Source organism: Sturnira hondurensis, unplaced genomic scaffold (assembly GCF_014824575.4).
Source record: "Sturnira hondurensis isolate 20B ecotype Veracruz unplaced genomic scaffold, ASM1482457v3 Scaffold0009314, whole genome shotgun sequence".
Taxonomy (NCBI): domain Eukaryota; kingdom Metazoa; phylum Chordata; class Mammalia; order Chiroptera; family Phyllostomidae; genus Sturnira; species Sturnira hondurensis.
In genome coordinates this window covers 2,818,976-2,844,671 of record NW_028081945.1, presented here as the reverse complement: position 1 = coordinate 2,844,671, position 25,696 = coordinate 2,818,976, and the positions used below count along the sequence as shown (strand labels likewise).

Below are 25,696 nucleotides of genomic sequence, written 5' to 3'. Positions count from 1 at the left end.
AAAATTGAAAAGTATATGAATTAGGCTTAGTATATGAGGGGCAAACCTGCTTCCTTTTTGCTGAATGCAATGTAATTACTGTTACAAGTGGCATTTTATTCATTATATCTCTTTGAGAAAAAATAATAACAGATTTTTTTACAAGTCAACCTGTCAATTTAATTTTTAACTTGTATATTCACAGTTTTTATTTTTCAAAATATATTCACAAAATGAGTAGCTCTCATTTATCTTAAACTCTGTAGCATGTACAGTACATAAGAGAATTCAGGCCTAAGAATATTTTTACATCTTAATCTATAAATATAAAACATTTATTATTTAATAACTTTTTTCTGTCTTAAGATGGTTGAAAACAAACAGTAAAAAATATACATACACACAGAACCCCAAATCTTGAGGATATTCATAAATAAAACCAAGGAAAAAAGTACTAATTCTATAAATATGAACAAGTAATAGATCCTAGCTAGTTCTATAATAACAAGCCACTAAACACATGGATATATATTTTTGTCTACTGGCTTTACCAAAGGCATTTTTTTAATGATTATCCATTTCCTCCTGAGTCATCTTTTCCCTTGATTAAAGTCCTCAGATCACCTCCCCCAAATCCTCTCTTGCCATGAAATGTCTGCATCACACCAATTCAGCACTTGGTTACACGCTATTATGAATGTCTCTGTAATAGCTATTTGTCACTCAGACAGGAAATATTTATGAGCAACTAGTTGTTTTGAGTCCCTTGGCTAGGGGCTGAGAACACCATGATGGACAAGACAGATTTACTTCCTAAACCAAGCTGTTCTTCCTGGCATATGTTTTTAAATGCTTTACCTTTAATCCCCATTTTGCTGATGAATTCTATTAATCTGGACAAACAGTTGGGCTGTATTGAATAAGCTATTGCTCAAGAGAGAAAGTGGCCATTTCATGACCTCTCTTGCTTATTAAAGAAGTACAGAAACCCTGCTGGTGTAGATTAACTCTTTGGACTGACACAGTTTTATCTGACATTCCTTGTAGTGATCCCTGGCCAGTCCTTCTGCTCTAGCAGTGCATGCACATCCCTGTTCTGTACCTTGCTTATGTCACTCAGTCCCCTCATCTCGTGACTCATGTTATTGGCTGTCAGAGGGTCTTTTTTTAATGCTGTAACACTGATAATTATATTGAAAGAAACTGTTAGTCTTGACAAATATATAGTCTACATCATGGTGCTAAAGATAATAGCCTACATATCTGAGTGCATGGAAAATTCTCCCTTACCTGAGAATTCCTATTTATCCTTAGACAACATCTACAATTTAAGAAGAGAGAGGCCTCCCTGAATTGCTGAATTCTGCAAGAACTAGCTGCGACCTCTCACCACGGTGACCTGTACACAGGCCCATCTTTGCTTATAACAATCTGGTAGTTCTCTAGAGGATTCATGCTCTGTACACATCCTGAACCTTCTACCACAGTGTGAGGCACTGTAAAAGTGTTTCGTTTCCTCTTCTTTTGTGTCTTTTCACAGTTCAAGTTAGCTCAGGGCAATGCTGGACACATAGCAAATACTCAGTGAGTTCTTGTTAAGTGAGTGACAGATACAAAGCACTACCAGCACTTCACTGGGACACAGTACCCTGCCTGGGAAAGAGAATTTGGAGGCATCTGTAAGATAATGGTTTACAAGGGCATCATCTCAATTTTTCTTCCTATCCCATAGGAAATCTAAAGGAAATGAGTAGATGCCCCAAGGCTACAAGCATAAATTCCGCAAGTTGAATCTAATGAATCAAGTGAGGCTTGTAAGAGATCAATGCCTTAGCACAGAAATAGATATGAGATCTTTCATTGGAATGGAAAAATGAAAAGTTCTAAAATTATTTTAGAACAGTTTTTAAGATGATTTAGATGTTGATAGCATGATAACTGCATTTTTAGGATGCTTTAATTCTAAAACTCATTTAGATCAGATAGTCTGTATATTTATATGTATCTACATATGTATGTGTGCATCCATATATTATTTTATACACATACATACTAGAAGAGTTGGGAGGGCTTTGCTGCATTGAGACAATAGTGGTAACTGTGTCACTCCTTAGTAATTCAAAAATTTCTGTATACTTATCTCTGAGGTACTTGGGGCTTTTGGGTAATGCTTATATAGTTGAAAATGTTTACAAGAGTAATATACAAACATTAGAGCAATAGTTTATTCAATTGTGGTTATATATGCATAATTATAAACATAATTCACCATTGAAGCCATAAATAATTATAGAATTCCATAGAAAATTCCCATGTTAAATCTAAATTATCACACCAGTGAGCATTGAACATCCTAAAGGACTTTGTGAGGAGTGATACTAAATCTGACTGACCATAATTAACCACATTTCTACTACGGATTTGGAGAATTCCACAATACATAAATAAACATACAATGTTGAAATGTTTTTTATAACGCACTCAATATAATTTTTTGAGCTGACTGTAAGCACAATGGCTACTTGACTGTGGTTGCTATTTTGGTATTTGGTTGTTGTGGGACTTGTAAAGCTCAGGATGAACACACATGACATTACATCTCTAAAAGTCATGTCCATGCTTCAGTCTGGTCTTCACAGCATCCATGTAAAGACAATGATGTCACTCCAAGCACTCTTAATGAGATACACAAAACTATTGCTGCAGCATTTTCCCTCCTATGCTCTCTTTACCATTCAACACCACACACACACAGCTGATGGGCTGCCACCACATTGTTTCTTAGTCATCCTAATCTGTTTAGTTCCCAAGAATTTTTATTCTCAAAATTCAGTAAACAAATTTCCTAATGAAGTCTCTAAGCAATAAATTATATATATATATTTTTACTAAATATTTTCTGTTACATCCTAAACAAGGACTTGCTGAATTTCACTTTTGATTCTAAAACTGACACTCAAAATTTTTTTCTAAGTTTATTTTTTTAGTTATAAACTTGGCCTATCAACCCCTCCCACTAACCCCCCCACCTGTAGGAGACCATTCTGTGTGGTGTGGGCCCAGCTCCCGCTCGGAGATGCACAGGACCCACGCCCATGGATAGGTTTTCCTGTGGGGAATCAGGTCTGCAATGTGCCTAGGCTGCTTTGAGTCTTGCTTTTGCTAAAAACTCCCTCACCTGGATTTGTGGCAACAAATATTTACTGCAAAATAACTTCCTAAAATCCACGTTAAACCTTCCAAGGATGAGTGTAAATGGTACAACCACTTTTGCCCTTTTCATTTGCAAACATCCCTCTTCTGTGATGTGATTAGTGGCATTGGTTTCTTTGTTTTCTGTAAAAGGTAACCACCTAAACCAACCTGTGCATAGTAAATGAAGACCATCATGTAATGTGCCGAGAAACCCAATAAAGGCCAGTCATGGCATGGGTCTTGGCTTTTGCTCCCCTTGAGACAAAAGCCATGCTGTCCCTTTTCCTCCACCAGACTCGGTAGTCCGTGTGAATGTCTCATTTCATCCATAATGACATGGACAGTGAGGGCCAGTGTCTGCATTACCCACCCACTCTGCTGTTTGACTTCCCTGATTCTATTTTCTATTTCAGTCTTCTCACCTAAAATTGAAACCCATGCTTTAAATAACACAAGCAACTCTCTGTTCTGGTAGACTGCAGCAAGCACTCTGGCTTGTGTGGAAATCAGAGGTTCTTGCTAGTCCCGTATTTGGGTCTAGTTCCAAGACTTTGGGCATGGTATTTATTGTGAGTTTTGGCTCTCAGATACCAAACACTGCATTATCTCAGTAACTCCTTTTATTAGCCCTTTTTTATTTAATTCTATTGTTCATGGTAGGGTGCTACTGAAAAGTGAGGAAATAAATAATCTACAATATATTCTTTACTATTTACAAAAGCAGACCTTCGTTTTTTTCTTTAAGGAAGAATAATTTAATTGATGCTGAATTTCTCTAACCATGACTAAAATTATGGGGCATTCATTTTAAAGTGAATTATCCTGTGTTCTTTAATTGCTAAAAGATAATATTTGAAATTAATATTCATTGTTCTAGCAAAAAGGAAGAATACTCAGAATACTGATAAATAGGAAAACATTACTCAGCTTATTATTTATATTAATAGTATAATGAATTGAAGTGTATTTATTCTGGTTAAGAACTTCTAAGTTACTTGCCTGTCAAGCTAGTTTTAAAATTTTGTTTTTGTAGCACTAGAACTTTTAAAAAATGAACTTTATTTTTTCTGATTATAAATGATTTATATATATTATATACTCATTACAGAAAGCTTACTAATATTAGATCAAAGAAAACACTGAAACAAATTATTTTGTTTTTACTCATGCTTTTTCTCCTGATCAGGTATGAACTTTTGAATAGTCTGTGAATTGTTGTAGGTGATGCCACCAATGTGAGAAGAAAATAACCTGAACTGTAACCAAGCAAGTCTCTCATAATAGAAACAGAAGCTGGAATGAGGCACATTGACAAAAAAGTGACAACTAAATGCCTTGAAGAAAATTGCTCTTAGGCACAATCAACCACAGTGGGTTTCTGGCTGTGAGAACACTGGTGTATAACCAGGACTATAAGGCCATTGAGGAGGTGCGAATGGTTGAAATCTGAGGGTGCTGTCCCAATCCTCCCGCCAGGCAGTGGTTTTCATGTTATGGCTCCAAAATCAATGAAGCTAGCCTCCATCTAAAAGGCATTATCTTTCTCTACCTAAAACATTCCCTTTGGAGACATATACAAAGTAATTAAAAGACATAGACAAAGTAATTTATTAGCATACACCTATGAAAATTAGAATGGGAAGTAATATGATATATAGCAAAACTATACACACGTGATCAAAAGATACTTTACTAAATGCTTTGGGTAGGAATTTTTAGTTTTAATGAAAAAACACTTTAAAATATGGCCAGATACAGTTATTTTTTAATTATCCACATCTGAGTTAAACACAGTTTATGTCAAACATGAAGCCCTAAATGGTTTCTCTCAGCCACCAATAATTAACTCTCTCATTACTAGTCAGTAAGAGTGCAGGAAATTTAATAGATTTCAATTTTAATCTGAGCAAAACATAATCAGTAAGGTAATTTTGCTGTAACAAAATAATGCAACACATTTACAATCCACATGCAAATCCTTTCAAAATATTTTGGATTATTGGTATCATTTTTAAATATCACTTGCTGTGGGAGAGAGATGGGAACAGAATGTAACATTTAAACATTTTTTACTTCAGTTTTAAAATGTTTTAAATTATTTACTGAAAGTTGAGACTTACTCTTCTCTAAATTTAAAAGCATTTGAGACATGTGGTCATAAACTGGGGGGGGGGATGGTGGGGGAGGGGTGTGCCGGGTGGAGGGGAATGAAGGGGGGGAATAGAACAACTGTAATGGTATAATCAATAAAATATATATATTTTAAAAAAAGAAAATTACCAAATAAAACATTTTTTTAAAAAAAGCATTTGGCACTATAGTCCTTACGGTGCATATGAATAAAACAAACATTTCTAAGTTGAACTGCTGTAATTGCTAAAAACACTTACCAATGGAAAATTGGAGTACAGAGGCTGTTGTTGTGTTAAGGCTTGTGGTGATCTAGAAAAAGGAATATACCAAAATAAGACGAGATAGAGAGGAAGAGGAAGAGGTAAAAGACCTCCAGAGGGGGAGGAAGAAAAAAACAGGAAAGGAAGGAGCCATAAGCAGAGGTTGTATTTATCCAGCGGTTAGGTTATTTTTATTGGTATGTCTGAACACAGACACATTTTGTTTCTCTGTGAGGAGCGAAGCTGTGAGATCCTGACTGAGGCACTCTTACTATGTTTCTTACTGTATGTTGAAAACCGCTTGCAGGGTAATCTACCAGGTAATCTTGATCTTGTGAGGGCACTGACCCAGTCCTTCCACTCACCCTACCTCCTCCCCTCGATCCTACAGCAGCAGATCCGGGACCCAAAGCAAATGTCAGAAAAAGGTTAACAACCAAAGACAGGGAGGTAAATTAAAAGCAAATAGTGAAAATAAGATTATTTTGAAAAGTAAATAGAATTATATAGCAACTAACAGTACAGGATTTCTTTGGGGGTAATGAAATATTCTAATATTGATTGTGGCAATGGCTGTATATTTTTGTGAATAAACTAAAAACCATGAATTGTATGCTTTACAAGAATGAATTGTAGAATATGTGGATTATTTCTCAATAAAACTGTTACTCCCCTTCAAAAAAAGTAATCAAATTATGGGCCTAGAAATATCCTTCCCACATATTTCTGTTATTTTTTCCTTAGTTTCATGAAAAAAACATGCTTATATAATTATCCCCTTTCTCACAAGAAATGACACCTTAATTTTAAAACAATTTAACTTAAAAAATTTTACTTATATATCCTTTGGAGCACTTACTTTGATCCACACCAGCTCAAATAAGATGAGAATTAAGGTTCTTATTTTCAACGACTCTCTCGTTGGGTTCCTGACCCTGTAAGCTCAAATATGGGATACTTCCCATCCCTGCACTCTGTACAATTGAAAGCATATAGCTGTGTTTTCACCATGGCAGAAGCAGTAGGCTGTCTTGCTTTCACTTCTTATACACCCCAATGACATCATTAGCCTTATCCCTGTACTTTGTTAGTTCCCATGTGGTTAAATCCACAACAACAGAGGCATGAAGAGATATACAGTGCATGAATTGTGGTAGGAATTAGTGGACAAATGAGTGAGCAAGTCTCTTGTTCTGCCATATTCAGCTGAGATTCGAATATCAAAACCTTGCTTCTACAGCATGTTTTGGCAAGATGACTGAGCATGTGCTTTAAATACGTGGATTTAAAATTAATGAAGAGCAAGAAAGTAATACAAGAGAAAGCAAGAGGGGCATTTTATAAGTTGTCCAGGTATCAGTATAGATAGGGGCTCCTAACTGACTCGAACCACTGCAAAAATCACTGCTGGGCAGGTAAAAGAGGAAATTCTCTAATCTAAATTTCTCATTGTCACAGATTATCTGTTCAAAGAAAACTGGTCCACCATGCCCAGAACTCCTTTCCTGCTCCCCTCCCCTTACCAGAGTCATTAGAGTAAAAGGCACCAATAGAATTTTCTTTTAGTAACTAGCTCCTTTTTGAGATTCCTTTAAAATAAATCTGTTTTTCCCTCAAAGCTTTTAGAATATGTTCAACTATTTGTCTTCATGAGTTTCCCCTTGGATAATTTGATGTTAAAGTCCAAAGAGCACATGAAAATTTAAAACTCTTTCACATAATCCAAATGAACACTCTTTCCCCCTCCGATTTTATGTAACTGAGGAGATTCCTGGATGAAGTATGAAACACTCTTGAACATAAGTTCTCTGAAACAATGGTATTATACGAGTTAAAAGTACAATGGTTATTGCCACTGTTAGTGCGTTAAATATAGGGAGAGTCCTATCCTGGTGGTGTAATAAATGAAGCCTGTGTCACCTGCGTGATCAGGTTCCACAGCTGTGGCCTCTGCTAGCAAACAGCAGGTTGCTTGAAATACTGCCAAATTTAGAATTACATGTGCTAACTGAGGGTGACCCTAGACTTTGATTAGTCATTGATTCTACTTTTTTTTTTTCCTTCACCAGGAAAGTTGAGAACTGGTATACTGGTTGCCTCTCATTTCTGTACATTTACCCACTTGTTTATTAGTCAAATTGTTGGCTATAAGAAAAAATAGGAAAAATTAAGAGAAAAAAATAAGAAGAAGCATTGCCTATAAAATCTAAGCATCTATATTTTCATTTGGGTGTTATAAATTATTTATTATTCTTCAGTTCAAATTTGTAATTTTAGTCTACAAAGTTATTAAGCCTTTATATTTGACATTCTGAAAATTAAAGGGCCCCTTAAAGATCTTTTGATAAATAATACAGCAACTTTGAATGTCTGGCAGATAATTTTTTTCTACCAAATCTCAGTGCCAAATTTGATAATCTCTAAAATTATCAAATAAACTCCTAACCACAGAAAATTAATATGATCCCTAAAATGAATCTGAATAATTCTCTAGAGGCTGACCATGGTAATTCTGCCCTTTTTTCTCGCAAATTTTTATTGAGTTTAATCCAATTTTATCCCAAAGTCACCCTTGTAGCTAAAATGTATTTCAAAATATATAAGAATAATTCAATAAATATGAGGGGGGACCCCCAAAACCCAGAATTATCTTCTGAAGGCTGCGACCCTTGTAGTATGGGCTTTCTCCACTAGGTCAGTGTTCTAGGAACCCATCTGTCTCAGGGTACCGACTGGTGTTATTATGAGAAGCTGCATTTGGCTTAAGTGATTCTTTTTGAAGACTGTTTCAATGTTTGCCTATTTCATAATGGATGATTTATGAGTGCACCTGTCTACAGTATGCTGAATATTGAGCAGTTTTTTTTAAGATTTTATTTATTTATCTTAGAGGAGAAAGGATGGGGGGAGAGAGGGAGAGAAATATCAATGTATGGTTGCCTCTCATTTGTCCCCTGCCGGGAGCTGGGAAATGGGAACTGGCCTGCAACTCAGGCATGTGCCCTGACTGGGAATCGAACCACGATTGTGTGGTTCACTGGCCCGTGCTCAATTATTGAGCAGTTTTTTGACCAAAAACAGAATGACCCCCATGCTACACCCTCTATTCACCTGATTTTTCCCCAAATGACTTTTTGTTTTGTTTTCTTTGATGAAAAAAGTTCTCAAAGGGAAACATTTTGCCAATGTAGAAGAGGTGAAACAAAAGATGGCAGAAGCACTAAGCCATAAAAAATCAATGAGTTCATAAACTGTTTTGAGCAGTGGAAAAACATCCTGATAGGTATATCGCATCAAATGGAGAGTACTTTGAAGTTGACTAAAATTTAAACATGTAAGAACAAATACACGTTTTTAATAAACAAATTCTGGGGTTTTGGGGGTCCTCCCTTGTACTTTTTTAAAAAAATGGAGGTAACATAACTTTTAAATTTTGTTTTAAGCTCTAAGAGAGCATATTTTTCTCTTCAAGGAGTAGGCAAATGCATTCCTCATTAACTTGATTTCAGACTGCAACATGAATAAAGTTAAGTGCCTCAACCTGAAATGCGGAGACTTCATAAGCTAAATAAAATGTGTGAGGGCCACATAGCACAGCAGCAGTGGTAACATTAATGCATGGCGTGCCTCTCTGAGAGCAGATGCCATCTCTCATTGACTTCAACTGGAAAATAATGAAATGGGTCATTTGAGTAACTTCACAAAATGGAGATGCTCTTTTTCATTTAAAAAAATAAAGTGTTAGCCTAGTAAGGGTCTTGGCCATGATTCTTTGTTTCACCACTTCAGTAAGAATTAGATTTATTAAAAAAAGAAGATATATTTGTTTTTTATTTTTTAAATATTTTATTTATTTTATTTTTTAGACACAGGGGAAGAGAGGGAGAAAGACAGGAAGAGAAACATCAATGTGTGGTTGCTTCTTGGGTGCCCCCTATTGGGGACCTGGCTTGCACACAGGCATGTGCCCTGACTGGGAAATGAACCCATGACCCTTTGGTTTGCAGACCAGTGCTCAATCCACTGAGCCATACCAGCCAGGGTGGCATATTTGTTTTTTAAAGAAGTTTAAGTGCTAATAATTTTCCTCAGTTCTCATGCACAAGTTTTGACTAGATTCAGTTCTGAGTACCATGCGAATATTTGAATTTTAGCAAACATAGTAGCATGTTAACAGGAATTCCTCACTTTTTATTTGGTTGATCTGTTTTTTTTAACAAAACTTGGCTAAAAAATATATTTTTGCTCCTGGGACACCAATACAGTATAATAATTATTAAAAATTAAAATTGCTACTTTGTAAAATGTTACTGCCATCCCTATCTTTGTTAATACGTCTTGACTGTATTTGCTTTGAGCCTGCAACACAATTTATCTTAGGGAAGTACTTATAATGGTGATATATTGTAAATCTGCTTATGCTTTTTTCTTTCTCAGATGAAGATAGTTATCTTGAATATTTTCCTTTTTGGTTGAAAGGATTATCTCACATTAATTATGTAATACAAGTCAAGATTAGCTAAATTGGAGCCCTGGCTGGTGTAGCTCAGTAGATTGAGCGTGGGCCTGCAAACCAGAGTATTGTAGTTCGATTCCCAGTCAGAGCACATACCTGGGTTGCAGGCCAGTTCCCAACAGGGGACACATAAGAGACAACCATACATTGATATTTCTCTCCCTCTCTCCTTCCTTTCTCCCCTAAAGATAAATAAATAAAATCTTAAAAAAAAAGATTAGCTCATTGGAGGTATAAACTCTAATGTTAAATAAACTAGGATATAGTGAAACTGTCAGGATTAAATACACATGGGATCAAATAGAGTAGATATTTCAGTTTTTATGCAATAGAAATAGGAATGTTGCATTATATTCTTAGGTATGTTTATTTCCTATTAATAAGTAGAAACAAAAATGAATTTGCCAGGCATTTCCAGAAATATTACTGAATGGGAGAACATTCTAAAATATGTATTTATTCTAAGCTTGATTAACTACTGTAAAAATTTAATTTTGTTTTAAGGCTTATAGAGAATTAACTCAGTCATGGTACATTGTTTTAAATGTACTAGCACATCTACTTTTTCAATAAGAACTACACTATTAGAATCATATTTGCAGGAATATTGTAACACTTTGTGAGACTTGAATTATGAGCACCTATTATTTTAATTTACATCCAGTTAATTCTGTTTGTGTTCTAATTTCAACCAAAAACTTCAATTTATCAGTGTTCTGAAGCTTGTATCTTTAATAGATTAAATGTATCCATTGCCATAAAAGGTGTATTCAAGCAGCATAAAATAAGAACCGTTATAAAAATTAATTGACTTTCACATTTTGATAACTATATCTTCTTTTAATTGCCTAGCTAAGTGTTCCCCTCTTTATAGTATGCAAGCAAGTCATTAGGCCACTTTTAAAGTTAATGAATTTGAAATATAACATGTGACATAGGAGTGAAAATTATAACCTGTCACTCAAAGCCCCAAGATAAGGAAAATGTGGGAGAGAAAAGGAGAAGCATTGCAGGTCAAATCAAAAGCAGAAAAACAAAGCATAATAAATGTGAAAAGAGTATTAGGTGCAAAGAAACTGGGCCCAAATAATAATTGCTCTATATCCATTTTCAAGAATGTGAAATGAATGGGCTCTTTATGCTAGAAAGAAGTACCAAGTAATAGCAAAAGGCACATTAGCCCCATGCTGATGGCTAGTGGTTTCACTGTTTTCAATTTAAAATGCTTGAGTTTTATTTTACATATGAGTATAATTCAAGAATGTATCTTTGGCAAGCAAATTCTAATCAGTCTAAATTAAAGGAAAGTAACCTGCTCCTGAACAATTTGGCAACAAAACTTTTAAAAACTGGTTTATTCAGTGTGCTCTTTCACTTAAAAAATCATTAAAGTTAGGAAACAACTTTAATGTGACAAAATTGCTCACCTAATATTTCTTGCTTACAAGGAGAAAATAAGTCTAGAACTGAAGTTTTATACAAGAACTTATAAGCTATCATGACACATGTGACACATATACCTATATATTTAAATAATATATGTTTAAGGAATGTGTATAATATGTCTGACATGTCATGTTGCACAGGCTAATGCATATTATATCCATATTTTTAAAAAGCCATCTAATTATAATGATATACCATGTTTAATGAGGTCACTAATGTTTCCAATTTTATTACTGAATTCTTAATTTTTACATTTGAAAATAAATAATAAAATCATTGCTCCCAATTTTGAGATTTTCTAACAAGACTCATAATATAAATAATACTGCAAATTTTCATCTGAACTATAAAAGCCTAAGAGAACCTTTTGTTGGCATAAATCTCAGTAAAGACAATGTATTTGGAATAATGTATATAAACAGCATACACTTACCAATTCTCTTGGGCCATATGGCTCGCAGAAGGTGACGGCATTGCCATGCATGATTGCTCCACACTGGTCTCCAGTCTCACAGTTGGTACATTCAACCCTGTGGGAACACAGAATACATCCCCAGTCTAAAAGCTAAGCAGCACAGAGTGGTTTATTGCTCAGGTAAGGAAAGATGTAATAGTTATGGTTGTTCAGTTCAAATCAACATTTTAAGGAAAATAATGGTATTTTTGTATTGTGATATGTTCTTTAACATGTCATCAGAAAGACAAACTTAAATCCCAGTTCTTTCAGTTACTTGCAGTGGTGGGTAAGTTACTTAACCTCCCAAAGTTTCAGTTTTCTCACCAGTAAAATGAGGATATAATATTGATTTAAACTCACATAGTTATTGTGCAGGTTAAATGAGAGAATATATGTAAAACCAGGAGTACAGAACCAATCTCATAGTTGGCAGATAGAATTATTATTAATGAATATGTACAATGTGTACATCCAATACAAAAATGTTAGCAAACATTAAAAATAAGCAAAGTAATATATAGTGAACTAAAAACCTGTATCTCTGAAATAAAAAAATGTTTTATAAAATCTTTTTTGAGATATAATTAGTATAAATGTTTAAAATTGTTGTTCTCAAAAAAATTTTGCATATCTACAAAATATACCATGCTAAAAGTAATGAAATAAAATTATATTTAATCCACATATTAATATAAAATATACACAGATTCTAATTCAAGCAAAGTTTGGATACTGAGTTAATACATTAACTTTGCAAAAAATTTAATTAGCTGCTTTTTTATTACAGTAAAATGAAGTGGTTAATAAATCATTAGGACAGGATTTCAAAAATAAGCTTATCTATGTTTTCAGTAGAAAATGAATTTATATATATTCTGGATTTGACTTTGCATATTTATAGCAACAGTTACAATGCTCTGCATCATGACATTTCAACCTACAACCATTACATACCTAGCATGCAGAAAGATAGATCTGCTTCCTCTGTCTGAATGTCAAACAACATGAAAGCTGTATTTCATGCAGAAAAAATGTTTTCAAAGACTTTCACATTCCAGGTGCCAAACACTGTGGAAAGAGCACAGTGCCCATTGTTTTGGAGATCACTGCATTGTGCCCTTTTAGGAGTTTGCTACTTTTAGAGAAAGCAGAAGTGGGAACACCCACTCAAATAGGAAAATTAAAGTGTCAAAAGATGTCAGGTAGCCTATAGAGCGTAGAGGCAGAAGTACAATATGTAAAAAGTGGCAACTAATTGCATTTTCTACATGTATATTGCATAGAATGAATGATTGTTATCCTTCCAATCTTTTGAACTGTGTTCCTACACCAGGAGATAACAAGGGTCAAGAACCTTTGATTTTTGTAGAATAAACAGAACAATTTGTGTTGCTACCATCGCTAATATCAGTAGGAGATTTAAATCTCTTGATTGCTGTGAAGCAACATTTTTAACATTAGAAGAGACAGAGTAGTAGTTTCTTAAGGGCAATAAACATGTCTCTTGTTCACCATTTTATGCCTTGCATTTGTATTCTGTAAAAATTTTTTGAATGAAGGAATGGATATAAGACAATTTCATTAAAAAAAAAAACTTTTATTAAGGCCTGAGTTCTGAAGCACTTACAACAGAAGCGCTTAGAAGCACTTAAAAGCACTTGCCTGGCACATAGCAAGAACAATGTGTTAGTGTGTGAGTTGTTGTTTTTGTTTTTGTTGTTGTTATTGTTATTATTATTGATTTCAACCATTTTCATCCAGAATTCATATATTAGCTCTTCCCTTCTACAAAGAACCTGACTTAGGTACCATCACAACCAGAGTACTCCTGTTATAAGGGATGAGTTACATGAACTCTCACGACTGTTTTTCTATTCTTTAAACTACAAATTATTTTTTTCAAGGATTTGTGATTGTAATAAAAGCACAGAGAAGGAGCACAGAAACTATAGTGGTATTCTCACTTACTGATTGATGAGAATTACTTAGCCTCTAAGTCGTCATAAAATGGCTTGAGAAAAACATCAACTTTGACAAAAATATTAAAAGAATTTTCGAACCTCACAATAGCTATCTCCCATTTCCCTCCAATAACTCTAAACTAAAAGCATCATTGTTGATGTGTAGTCCAATGCCTGATGTTGAAATTCCCATAGCAATAATTCTATCTATAAATATTGATTAGCAGTCCCAAAATCAACTATATATCAGAAAAATAATATCTGTATAAAATATATGAATTACAGTCCTCTTTCCCTCACCGTTTTGATTAAATAGGATTTAGGTGAATCCTAGATACCTGTATATTGTCTAAAGGTGACTCTAACATAGGAGGCCAATAACCTGGCATTAGGGAACCAGCAAATAGATATCAGATGTTTTATGTGTTTGGGGAACCACTTCTATTTTGTGGAGCAACAAGAGTTAAAATACTAGTAAAAATAGCAAATAAATACAGTCTTGCTTTCCATTTAGCTCAATAACCCCTCTAGACCTTTCTCTTCTTCATTCCTCCAGAAACTTAAAATAAAATTTCTAAAGGCATCAGTACCCTCTTGAAACTTAGATATTTAGAGTCATCAGTATTTAGAATTACTCACTGGGTTGTTGTTACTTGGAGGTACAATGGCTTCACCAAGGATTGATGGAACAAATCTATCAGCTTCCTGCCAAGGTCTTTTTTGTCTTTTACTTGAATTTCTCACAGTCTGACTGGGTTTGTCAACATAATTTATTATAATTTAAATCTGAATGCTCATCCATCTGGGTGGTCAAATAAACCCACTCTTCACTGCCAATGCTGTTATTTATTCATTCATCGTTCATTAATTTGTTTTTAAAATTAACAAACATGCATTGAGAATCCATAGGCATTGTGGTGAGCTTTAGTGGTACAAGGATGAATAAAGCAGCATCATTTTCTTCCAGGAATTTATACTCCAGAAGGAAAGGCAGAGAAACAAGCACACAATTGTAATATAGGGTGCCAGAGCAATGATAGCTATTTGTTGTATTCAGTTATATGCCAGACACTCTAAACCCCATTAAAATATCTCAACCACTCTATAAGATAGTTATCAGCATCCTCATCTTACTAATAAGAAATGAGCTTCAGAGAAATTAAGCATTTACTCAAGTGAGACAGCTGTGAAGTTGACAGTTGCAATTTGGACCCAGGGTTTACTAATTCCAACATTATCACATTTTCCATAGCTCCCCATCCCTTATACCAGGAGTACTCTGGTTGTGATGGTACCTAAGTCAGACTGAGGAAGAGAAAATAACTAAAGGAGAAGGTCCCAGACTGGCCCTGAATGAGAAACGAGATATTCAAGCAAGGAAGAAAGGTGTGCTTGTGATAGGGTGCAAAAGATGCAGAGATTACAGCACCAGTAGAAATGCCACTTCAGTGAATTAGTATGGTTGGAACCCTACTGGTACATGGAAGAGGGTGGCAGAGGATGGGGCTGGAAAGTGGGAACCAGTACATTAAAGGTTTAAAGGTTTCATGTACCACTGACTATGTAATATGTACTGTACTAGAAACTCTGCAACTAATGCCTCAATTAGTGTAAAACTCCTCCCTCTATTTTTATCCCCATTTAGAGGGTCTTAAAACTTAGATTTAGAGATACTAAATGATTGTCCAAGGTTACACAGCTTGAAGCTACAGAACTGGGATTCAAACTCCCATTATCAGTCATGATACAAATCCAACTTTTAGGAAAATTACTTTAGCAAATGATGGATTGGAAGTAGAAAAGACAGGACTACTGATGGAACCCAAGTAAGATATGATAGTGCCTGAAATAAGGTGGAGGTGGAGAAAATTTGGCATATTCTAGATTGTTGCTATTCAATAGAAATATAATATGAGCCACATGTAATTTTCAACCTGCTAATGCTTACATTAACAATTGTAAAAGAACAGGTGAAATTAATTTGAATAATATTTCATTTAATGCATTCAAATTATATTTTAACATTTAACTACTATAAAATTATTAATGACATAGTTTATATTCTCTGTTCACAATAAGTCTTTTCAAATTGTGGGGTGTATTTTACCCTAAAAGCACACCTCAGTTCTGACTAGCCACATTTCAAGTGCTCAACAGCCATGTGACTAGTGGCTACCATATTGGACAGCATGACTCTATGGAATTACAGGGCTTGGAAACTGACTGCTCTCTGGTTATGTTGACAACTGGCGATGGTATGCTGACAACTAGAGATGACCAGCTGACAATGATTATACGTATCGGAACTTCAGAGAAAGAACAGAACTGACTTGACAGTTTAAGATATGGTTTAAATCATAGGAGTGCACATTATTGGGGCTTGGGAAGAAGAAAAGATATACAAAGTGAGAAAAAAAGCAGTTAAAAATGGATTACTGGGAAAAGATCATATTGTTAAAGTCTGGTTTCTAGAAAGCTCTAACCATCATGAGCCTTCACTGCATATCAATCTGAGCCTATTTCCATTTACTTTCCCATGATTGTTGGTAGTGGATTAATTTTTATTCACTTTCCTCATAATCTGTGCTTCCCATCAAGATGACTTTCCTAATAGTGACTGTACAACATGACCTTCCTAGTATTTTTCTATCATTAAATTTAACTATTGTACAACTATACACACAAATACCATTATCATGATGGAAAAGATAAATCATAATATTATAATGAACACAATTATCTTCATGGAGACCAGATTATGAAATGGGCAACTAGTGATCATGACTTTACAGAAGAAAATGGTGATCCATGTCGGAAAGACAAGGTGAGTTTTAAAAACGTACACATATAAATAAACATCCATATTCCAAGAAAAGTAATTTCCCAGAATTCAAAATGATACTTAAGTGCTAGTGAAGTTTTATGCTCCTCTCTTCCTCAAATTGTGTCTGGGCCTAACAATTTAACTTGGTTGAGTAGAGTTACGTACTTAACTCCAATGGGTGCTCTCCGTGAATAGCAGTATTATGAAATCCCACTCTTTCCTTATGGAAAAGTTCGATGAGTTCCTAGGAACTGGGATTCAACTTGCTGAATGATGAGAAATCCAATATTTTCAGGCTCAGAGAAATAAAATGCTCATTTTCCCTAACATTTCAGCTGTGGTCTCACAATAGAATTTTCTCAGGAAAACGATGAGCTTTGTAAAGTTAGGTAATATATTCTTCAGAGATTGGTGGAAAGAAGGAAATTTTAAGTATTCCCAGTTGTACAAACTTTTGTTTTTCAATTTAAAAAGGAATAAGAACTCCCAGGTTAAGGTCTGCTTCATAGGAAAAGTAGTACTGAATATTACTTTAAGCCAAATAAATATATGCCTTCCCCTTCTTTTTCTTTTTACTGATAGAAAAACCAGAACATATGAATCTGATAAATACCATGGCTCATCATACAAATCACCCACCTCAAAATATATTCTGCCATGAGCAGTATGATTAAAAGACATTTTAAGTGAAATGCTTGCTATCCCCAAAGACCATGCAAAGCCTGAATTTATTAAACTCTTCCTGAACCTATTTATCACACACTTAGGTTCCACATGAAGCTTATCTATTACTAGAGTTCACAGATCATTGCCCATTTGAGTTAGAGGGCACCTAAATTATTACCGAGTCTCATCACCCCCTCATTTTACAAATGACAGAACAAGACTAAAATTCAAGTTCATTGGTTCTTTGTACAATATTCTTTCCAGTCCACTGTAAAGCAGCCAGTAAGGGAAAGGAAATATGATTCCATAAAAACAAAGTGCATTTCAGAGAGTGTTTGTCATTATTTTTACTGTCAGAGTTTATTTTGAAAAACTAAAATGACTTTTCTTAAAATATTTTTCTTTTATAGAAGAATCTTGCTTTGCTAGAAAAAATGTATAAAAAAGAAAAATGTTATGGATGTTATAGAAAATGTTAAGAATGAATTCATTGAACTGTAGGACATAATCAAATCCAATATTTCTTTGCTTATGTACCACCTTAGATAACTCACTACTATTTTATACATATACTATAACATTACCATTTTTTCATTAGCAAAAACAAAAAAGAACCAGTAAATATAAAGGCAGGTACTTGTTGACCAAGAAAACTAGGATCGAACTTTAAACATAAAAGAAAAAGAAATGCTTTCAACCAAAGTTTTGTTTTTCACTATTACAAGCTCCTTAGCAGTTTGAAAATTGTTATTTTGGGGTCAATTTTCTATCTTTGTTTTTATTTTTTAGGTGGCTGCTTTTTTCTTTGACATGGGATGAAAAATTATATGTGATCTACATTCATGCTATAGAGATTATACTTCTGAAGGTATAATTATGTTTTTAATCCAGGCTTTTAAATTATTAAGCTGGAAAACATGCAAAAGCACCCACTCAGAATGCACAGAGGAAGATAAAGTAAACTGTTCCTGGAGTGCAGGGGCCTCACATATTGCAGTGACTGGTGCAGGACTCTCAGGATACAGGAAAGAGGAGAAGGATTAGTGAGAAAATTGGGCACTTTCTCATAACTGGAGATTTATGAATGGTTGGTGGTGACATCATCCTGATAACAATAAATAAATAACAAATATTATTTTCTCAAGAGCTGTCTAATTACATGGCTCATTCTTATTAGATCACTAGGAAATCAATCAGCCTTTAGTCAGGCACTCTACTGAAACAAGTTAATCACCTGGAAACTCACCGACAATCACTTACCATCAAATTCTCATTTGAGATGCATGCCATTTGTCCCCAAGACTGAGGATATTGTATTATCTGTTCATAATTTATTGCCTCAGAAGAATTAATCTGGCATACTACGAGCCAGAATTGTCTATTCACCGGCATTTCTGAATAGTGATATTGAAATAACTTCAATATTTTTTTCTGATTACAAAAAGTACTTTCAAATGTAAAAATAGAAAAGAAAAATATCTTGTAATTTCCTGACCCAAGGAAAACACATTTCTTCCCACACATGCTGACACTGCATATGTTGACAAAATCTGATATGTGAGTTTGTGAGGCCAGGATAGACCAGGGACAGTGAAACTAACCCTAAAGGAAATGGGACCCTGCCAGCCATTTGGTAGTAGGGCATTCAGTTGACTTCCGGAGACACCTGAGCTCACTGTACTTTCCATTCAAACCTCAATGACCAGAACACTGAACTTTTTCCTATAAAGAGATAGTTGTATGATAAAGAGGAATGACTATTTACTTGTAAAAGATCAAGCTATTTTAAAAATCTAAAAAAATCCTGTTCCTTTTGTAAATATGGAATATTTTTATTTTTAAATACGCTTATTTATTATGCTATTACAGTTGCTCCATTTTTTCTCCCCCTTTCCCCCTTGACCCTGCATCTCCAGCATCTGCCTCCTCCCACCCTCTTAGTTCATGTCCATGGGTTGTACATATAAGTTCTTTGGCTTCTCCATTTCCTATGCTACTTTTAACCTCCCCCTGCCTATTTTGTACCTACCAATTATGCTTCTTATTCCCTGTACCTTTTTCCCCCATTCTTGCCATCCCTCTTACTTCTGATAATCCTCCATGTGTTCTCCATTTCTGTGATTCTGTTCCTGTTCTAGTTGTTTGCTTAGTTTTGTTTTTGTTTTATTTTTAGGTTCAGTTGTTCATAGTTGTGAATTTGTTGTCATTTTACTGTTCATGTTTTTTTATTATTGTTTAAGTGCAGTTGTCTCCATTTTCCCCTACAATGCCCCCACCCCTCCCATCCCCATGTTCATAGTTTTTTTCTTCTTTTTATTAGATAAGTCCCTTTAACATTTCATGTAATAAGGGCTTGATGATGATGAACTCTTTTAACTTGACCTTATCTGGGAAGCACTTTATCTGTTCTTCCATTCTAAATTACAGCTTTGCTGGATAGAGTAATCTTGGTTGTACGTTCTTGCCTTTCATAATATTGAATATTTTTTCCACCCCCTTGTTGCCTGCAAGATTTTGTTTGAGAAATCAGCTGACAGTCTATGGGAACTCCTTTGTAGGTAACTGCCTTTTCATGCTGCTTTTAAGATTCTCTCCTTCCTTATCTTTAATATTATATAACTTAATTATGATGTGTCTTGGTGTGTTTCTTCTTGGATCCAACTTCTTTGGGGCTCTCTGAGCATCCTGGACTTGCATGTCTAGTTCCTTCATCAGACTGGGGAAGTTTTCCTTCAATATTGTTTCAAATAAGTTTTCATTTTCTTGCTCTTCCTCTTTTTATTTTGGAATGTTTAATGAGGAGAGGCTGAGAAACCTCTGGGACAACTTTAAATGTTCCAACATCTGTATCATAGGGGTAAATGTGGAATATTTTTGTAAAAAACAGCAAGAAAAGTTCCCTCTATGAGACTGAGAAAAATATCACCTTCAATCTTATTTCTATGGAATTAAAATATGTTCTAAACTTGAAAATGACAGGCTCCATTTATAGCTCATTCTGTCTTATTACTTCTCACTGAGGAAGGTAAGAAAACTCTTCTTATTTCACTAGGGAGTTTTACAATTTGATCTCTCCTTTTTTAACAGGCACAATGACAAATATTATTTGAATTAAAATAAATCTTCTGATGTGCTGGTACTGCACACAATATTCTGACCTACTATGATGGTGAATGCTACTACATACTGCTTGAAGAAATATTTTCTCACTTGTTTCAAATGTATTTGACATTTAATACCACCAAGTGCATTCTTGTTTCTGTCATCTAAAACAGAGATTAAAGAAGGAAATAATATGCCTCCAGATTCACACCTTATTTTATTAGTGGGCCACATCCTGGGTAACTTTTCTATTGTAAATAAGGCTTTACACCAGAGAAATTAAATCATGGTAAGAGAAGAAAGAAAAGGAAGCAAGAAAGGAAGGTTAGAGGAGAGTTTTGTAATAAGAGAATATAATTATTAACAAAAGAGCAGAAAGGATGAGATATGGTGGAACAAAAGCAAGGAAGTGAGAGAAGTAAAGAAAGATGTAAATACAATCAGAATGTCAGATCATCAAACCCAATACTTCAAATTATAATTCCACAACCTCAAAATGTGCAGATATATTACAGGCTCTAGAAAAGATGTCATCAGAGAAAATATTTTAGCTTTCCTGATTTTCCTCATTATTCACAATCTCCCTTGGTTACCTGCTCTTGAAAAGAATGTAAGGTTTATGCCCCATGTTCCATCTGGACAGCTCATTGTCATATGTCTTCTAAGTGATCATCAGTACAAAAAAGAAACCTTGGAGACCCCTCAGCGGTGGCGTGGAGACTGTGGTGTCCATGGCTAGTACTTCCCTTCAACCAGCACTGTCTTCCAGGTTTACTGCCTATGTCCCTGTTGGACACTGAGCAAAGTTCATGCACTTTTATCTAGTTTCCTCCTCAGGGGTGTTATCCATCACTCTTACTTTCTCTGATTACTTGGAAACTGCACTTAATTGTGATTCTCATATTTGGCTAGTAAATTGAGTCCCCTCTGTTTTTGTTATTTATGGGTGCTCCAAGGCACTAAAGAACTATGAAATAGTTTTACTACTTGCTTGTCTTCTTTTCTTCTTTTCTCTTATGGGCTGTGCTATCAGTCACTGAATAAAACTCCAGCTAGAATAATGCAACCCCCATCCTAAAATCTCAGTCTCTTCATATCCTTTGTTGAGACAATTATTTTTTGTCAAGGAAAATGAACTTTAACAAGCCAAATCACCAATATTTTTGCTCCATTTCAGAATAATTGCTCCAATAAATTAGTATTTTCAAGAAAATACAAAATGCAGCAGTCTGTGATCTCTATTTCCCCAATCCTGTAGTTTTATCTTTTACATGCAAAAACAGAAATGTTCCAGACTTTTCTTTTACCCCCCAAGTCTTTTCTTGATTCAAGCAGGCCTATGCAATTCCAGCCATGGCTTTAGCTTCCTTAGCTGTAAATTGTGGGCTTTCTGAATGATAAGCCAACTGACAATTCACAATGGTCTTCATATCCCATAGGATCTGAAACAACTTCACTTGTATCTTTTTTCTTGATGTCTCATATCCCTGTTGGCATCACAACTTACTTATCTAAGATGCTTCTTCTGAGAAGTGATTCCTGTTCTTCCCTGATCTCTGCTGAATAGGACATCTCTGCTATTATTATTGTGCTGGAGGGGAAACATCTGTTGTCATCTAGTTGCCATTTATCATCACCTTTTCTAATAGTCCCAAGTTTCCCACTAGAACATCAGAGCCTAGTGATGTTATAACTCTGGATAACTTCTGTGATCTTCAGAAAACGAGCATTAAAGGGCTAATCTGCTAAGCACAGCAAAGATTTCTTCTCGATTTTATAATTGCGGAGGATAAAGGCACTTTTTAAGAAAACAAATAGTTTTTTAAGAATTTATTCACTTTTTAGTTCCTTTAACTCTCTCTCTCTCAACTTCAAGTTATGAACCATATGTGTCTCCTATTTCATATTTTTCTCATTGTTAAAATTGTTAATGTATTGATTTTAGAGAGAGAGGGGAAGGGAAAGTGAGAGAGGGAAAAAGAGAGGGAGGGAAGGAGAGAGAGAGAGAACAGTAATTTGTTTTTCCAATTATTTATGCATTCATTGGTTGATTCCTATACGAGCCCTAACTGAGAACTGAACTTGCAACCTTGCTGTATTGGGAGAATACTCCAACCAACTGAAATATCCAGCCAGGGCTTATTGTCGAAAAATTTTATTGAGTAAATTTACACATAGTGAAATACACAGATCTTAACTTTAGACAAATGCATACATCTATGTAACCTATGCCCTCTGAAGATATATAATATGTTCATTACCCCCCCAAAAGTTCCTAGTACCACTTTCTAGTCAATCCCCCATCCCTGAAATAACCACTGATCTAATTTCTATCACCTCAGGTAAGTTTGCCTAATCTAGATTTTCATGTCAATGAAACTACACAGTAAAAACTACTTTGGGCTTGGCTTCTGTCATTCCACACAATAATTTTGAAATTCAGCCATGTTGTTTCATTTATCAATAATTTATTCCTCTTTATTGCTGAGTAGAATTCTTTTTTATGGGTGTGTCACTGTTTATCCATTTTCTTGTTGATGGATTCCTGAGATATTGCCAGTTTTTGACTACCAGGTATACTTATTTTCAATAAAAAATGATTTATCTCCATTCATATGAAATACTGTCAGTGATTATATCACAGTAATATAGTTTAATTCATAAAAAGAAACTATGAAAGTATGGTTAGTGTACAAGTAGTAGATACTTAAGTGAAATGTTAATGAGATAAACCATACTTGTAAGTCCTTATATTCCATCTAAATTTAGTTACATGAGGTTTTTTCCCCACTTTTTTTGTTAGAGTGTTGTCTACATATAAATAAGACTCCACTGATTCTCTACATCCTCAATAGTACAATCTTACTGAACACACTTGATAATGGGGATTTTTCAGCAGTACTGATAAATTCGTGTTTTCCATCCATATTCTCTCTAACCCTCTTGTGTTCAATGGTACATTTGAAATGAGGAAGTTACTCTCCTGGTCCACAGGTATAACTGTGTGCAGTTCATCATCAGGACAAAGTCAGAGTGAAGAAGCCTCACTCTCACCAAACCTGAACCACCATTGTATTTTGCTGAAGGGTTTTTGTTGTTCTTTTTACTTGTAACTTCTCACCTCTCATTCAAACAGAATCAGAACTCCCTGGGAGAATAGGGAGATAAAGGGCCACTTTCTTAGTAGCACCCAGAGAAACTGGGGTGGGGGACCAAAAGCAGAAGAACTCTATGCTCTACATTCCAGGGGGGCAGAAGGACCACAGCTCCATGATAGCACACCAGAGCACAGCATCACACAGATGCCCAAGGCCCAGGTCCAGGAGCAGTAAGTAGAACAGCTTCCATGCCCTTAAACAGGGCTCAGAACAGAGCCACTGCCCTGAAGGAGTGGTTAGCAGAGGGATGAAGACTATCTGTGTGGACCAGTCACTGAAGACTAGATGAGCTAGAGAGGACTCAGTGAGTAGCTAGAGGAACAGATGATGGCGGGACCAAAGGAACATCCTCCCCAGCCTCCTGCTTTCGCACCAAGTCATCTGAAACTTAGATACACCAGAGAAATTGGAGAGGGCAAGCCAAAGTTGACTGAAATTAAGTTTCTATTCCTGGTATAAAGAGGACAATAAAAATAAGTTAAGTTAGTTCATGAAAGAATAAAGAACATTTTATTTCTCTGATATCCAAGTTTTTTTTAACAGAATTCATAACTGTTAGACTTGTGTAAGCATAAACAATTTTAGAAGGGCTGGCAGAAATGATTCACGGTGTTGCCTCTGGAGGAAGGGTACATAGGTCTAGTATGGGAGTAAGGCTTACTTTTATTATTATTATCTTTGACTTTTCACTATATACATTTACTAATTTTTTAATCAAATCTAATATTTAAACTAAGTAGATAGACAATACATTCAATACTGAATTGATGTAAAGAAGTTTCTTGGTTCTACTACAACTGCTGTCACATACTTGGAATAGTAACCTGGCTGTTACACTCATTCATAATAAGAGTTAACATCACTTTGTGCTCCTTATTTCTACTCATACTCATTTGTACGTGATATCAGAAACTTGGATATTAACAATTATATGAAATAGAGTGAAAGTCGATTTCATTGCATAAAGTTAATGGAAGCAAATGTTGTAAGTGATTACTGTAAACTGATCTACCTCTCCATCATTGTATAAACATAACTTTTCTTAATTTCTCTTTTTGCTTGTCCTTAAAAAATTAAAAATTAAATGAAGTATCTGATGCTTTTTTGAACCCTATGGAAGAAACATGGTCATAAAAACAGCACATTTTTCTTTTGAGGAAAAGTATTTGGTGATGCACTTAGTCATGGGAATTTGGCCAAAAGCAGCACACCAAGGGCTTTGTTTCTACCTGGTGTGTGGCAGCAGCACAGTTGTGGTGCTGGCAGCAAGGATCCTCCTTCCACATGGCCACAAAGTCGCCCAGTGGTTTCTAACTCAGTGGGGGTAAAAGGAATCAAAGTCAATATCATAAGGGACAAAATTCATGTGCCAATATGTGTGCCAAGAAAACAGAGATTTCAAGGAAGTGAAAACTGTCTATGAAGTTAAAAAAACATAGTTGGCTTTGCTACTTATTGAAAATACTTCCTGAGATACCTGATTTTACTGGGTTCTGGTTTCCGACTTTAGGAAGTTTATGTCTATTTTTCATGGGGTGTAGGCATCCAATATCCTGTTTTCCCCCTTCTCTATGATTCTGCCATAATATATTTTCATTATATCCCAAACGTTATGTAATACAGATACGTTTTATTTGATGTCTGTTTTTCATCCAAATGCAATGATGGAACATTTGGAGACTCATTGAAATAAACTGGCTGAAGATTATTTTAATATTTTTGTTTATATCTGGGCTTACAGGTAAGAAGACCAATGTGCAAATACACCAGAGGAGAAAGAAAGAAAAGAAGGGAAAGGAAGGAGGAAGGAGGAAACAGGAAAGAGAAAGGGAAAGAAAGAATAAGAGAAAGGGGGATAGGGAGGAAAAGAAAGAAACATCAAAAAGGACAGTGAGAGAATGAGGGAGGGAACTAACTTGTATTGAGCATCTATGATGCCAGATCTTTTCAGACTTACCAAACTTTATTTTTTTTTAAATATAATTTTTATTTAATTCTT

The 25,696-nt window shown here is 35.0% G+C and overlaps 1 protein-coding gene across 2 annotated transcripts in view; it reads right to left on the bottom strand.

Annotated features, from left to right (window-relative positions):
* Nucleotides 1-25,696, bottom strand: part of RELN (reelin) — a 577,463-nt gene that overhangs the window by 276,610 nt on the left and 275,157 nt on the right. For both annotated transcript variants that reach the window (XM_037057079.1, XM_037057081.1), the window contains exons 7-8: nt 11,963-12,059; nt 5,565-5,616 (exon numbers count right to left, since the gene is read on the bottom strand). In XM_037057079.1, the coding sequence (XP_036912974.1) occupies nt 5,565-5,616; nt 11,963-12,059 (149 nt within the window). The remainder of the gene's footprint in view (nt 1-5,564; nt 5,617-11,962; nt 12,060-25,696) is intronic.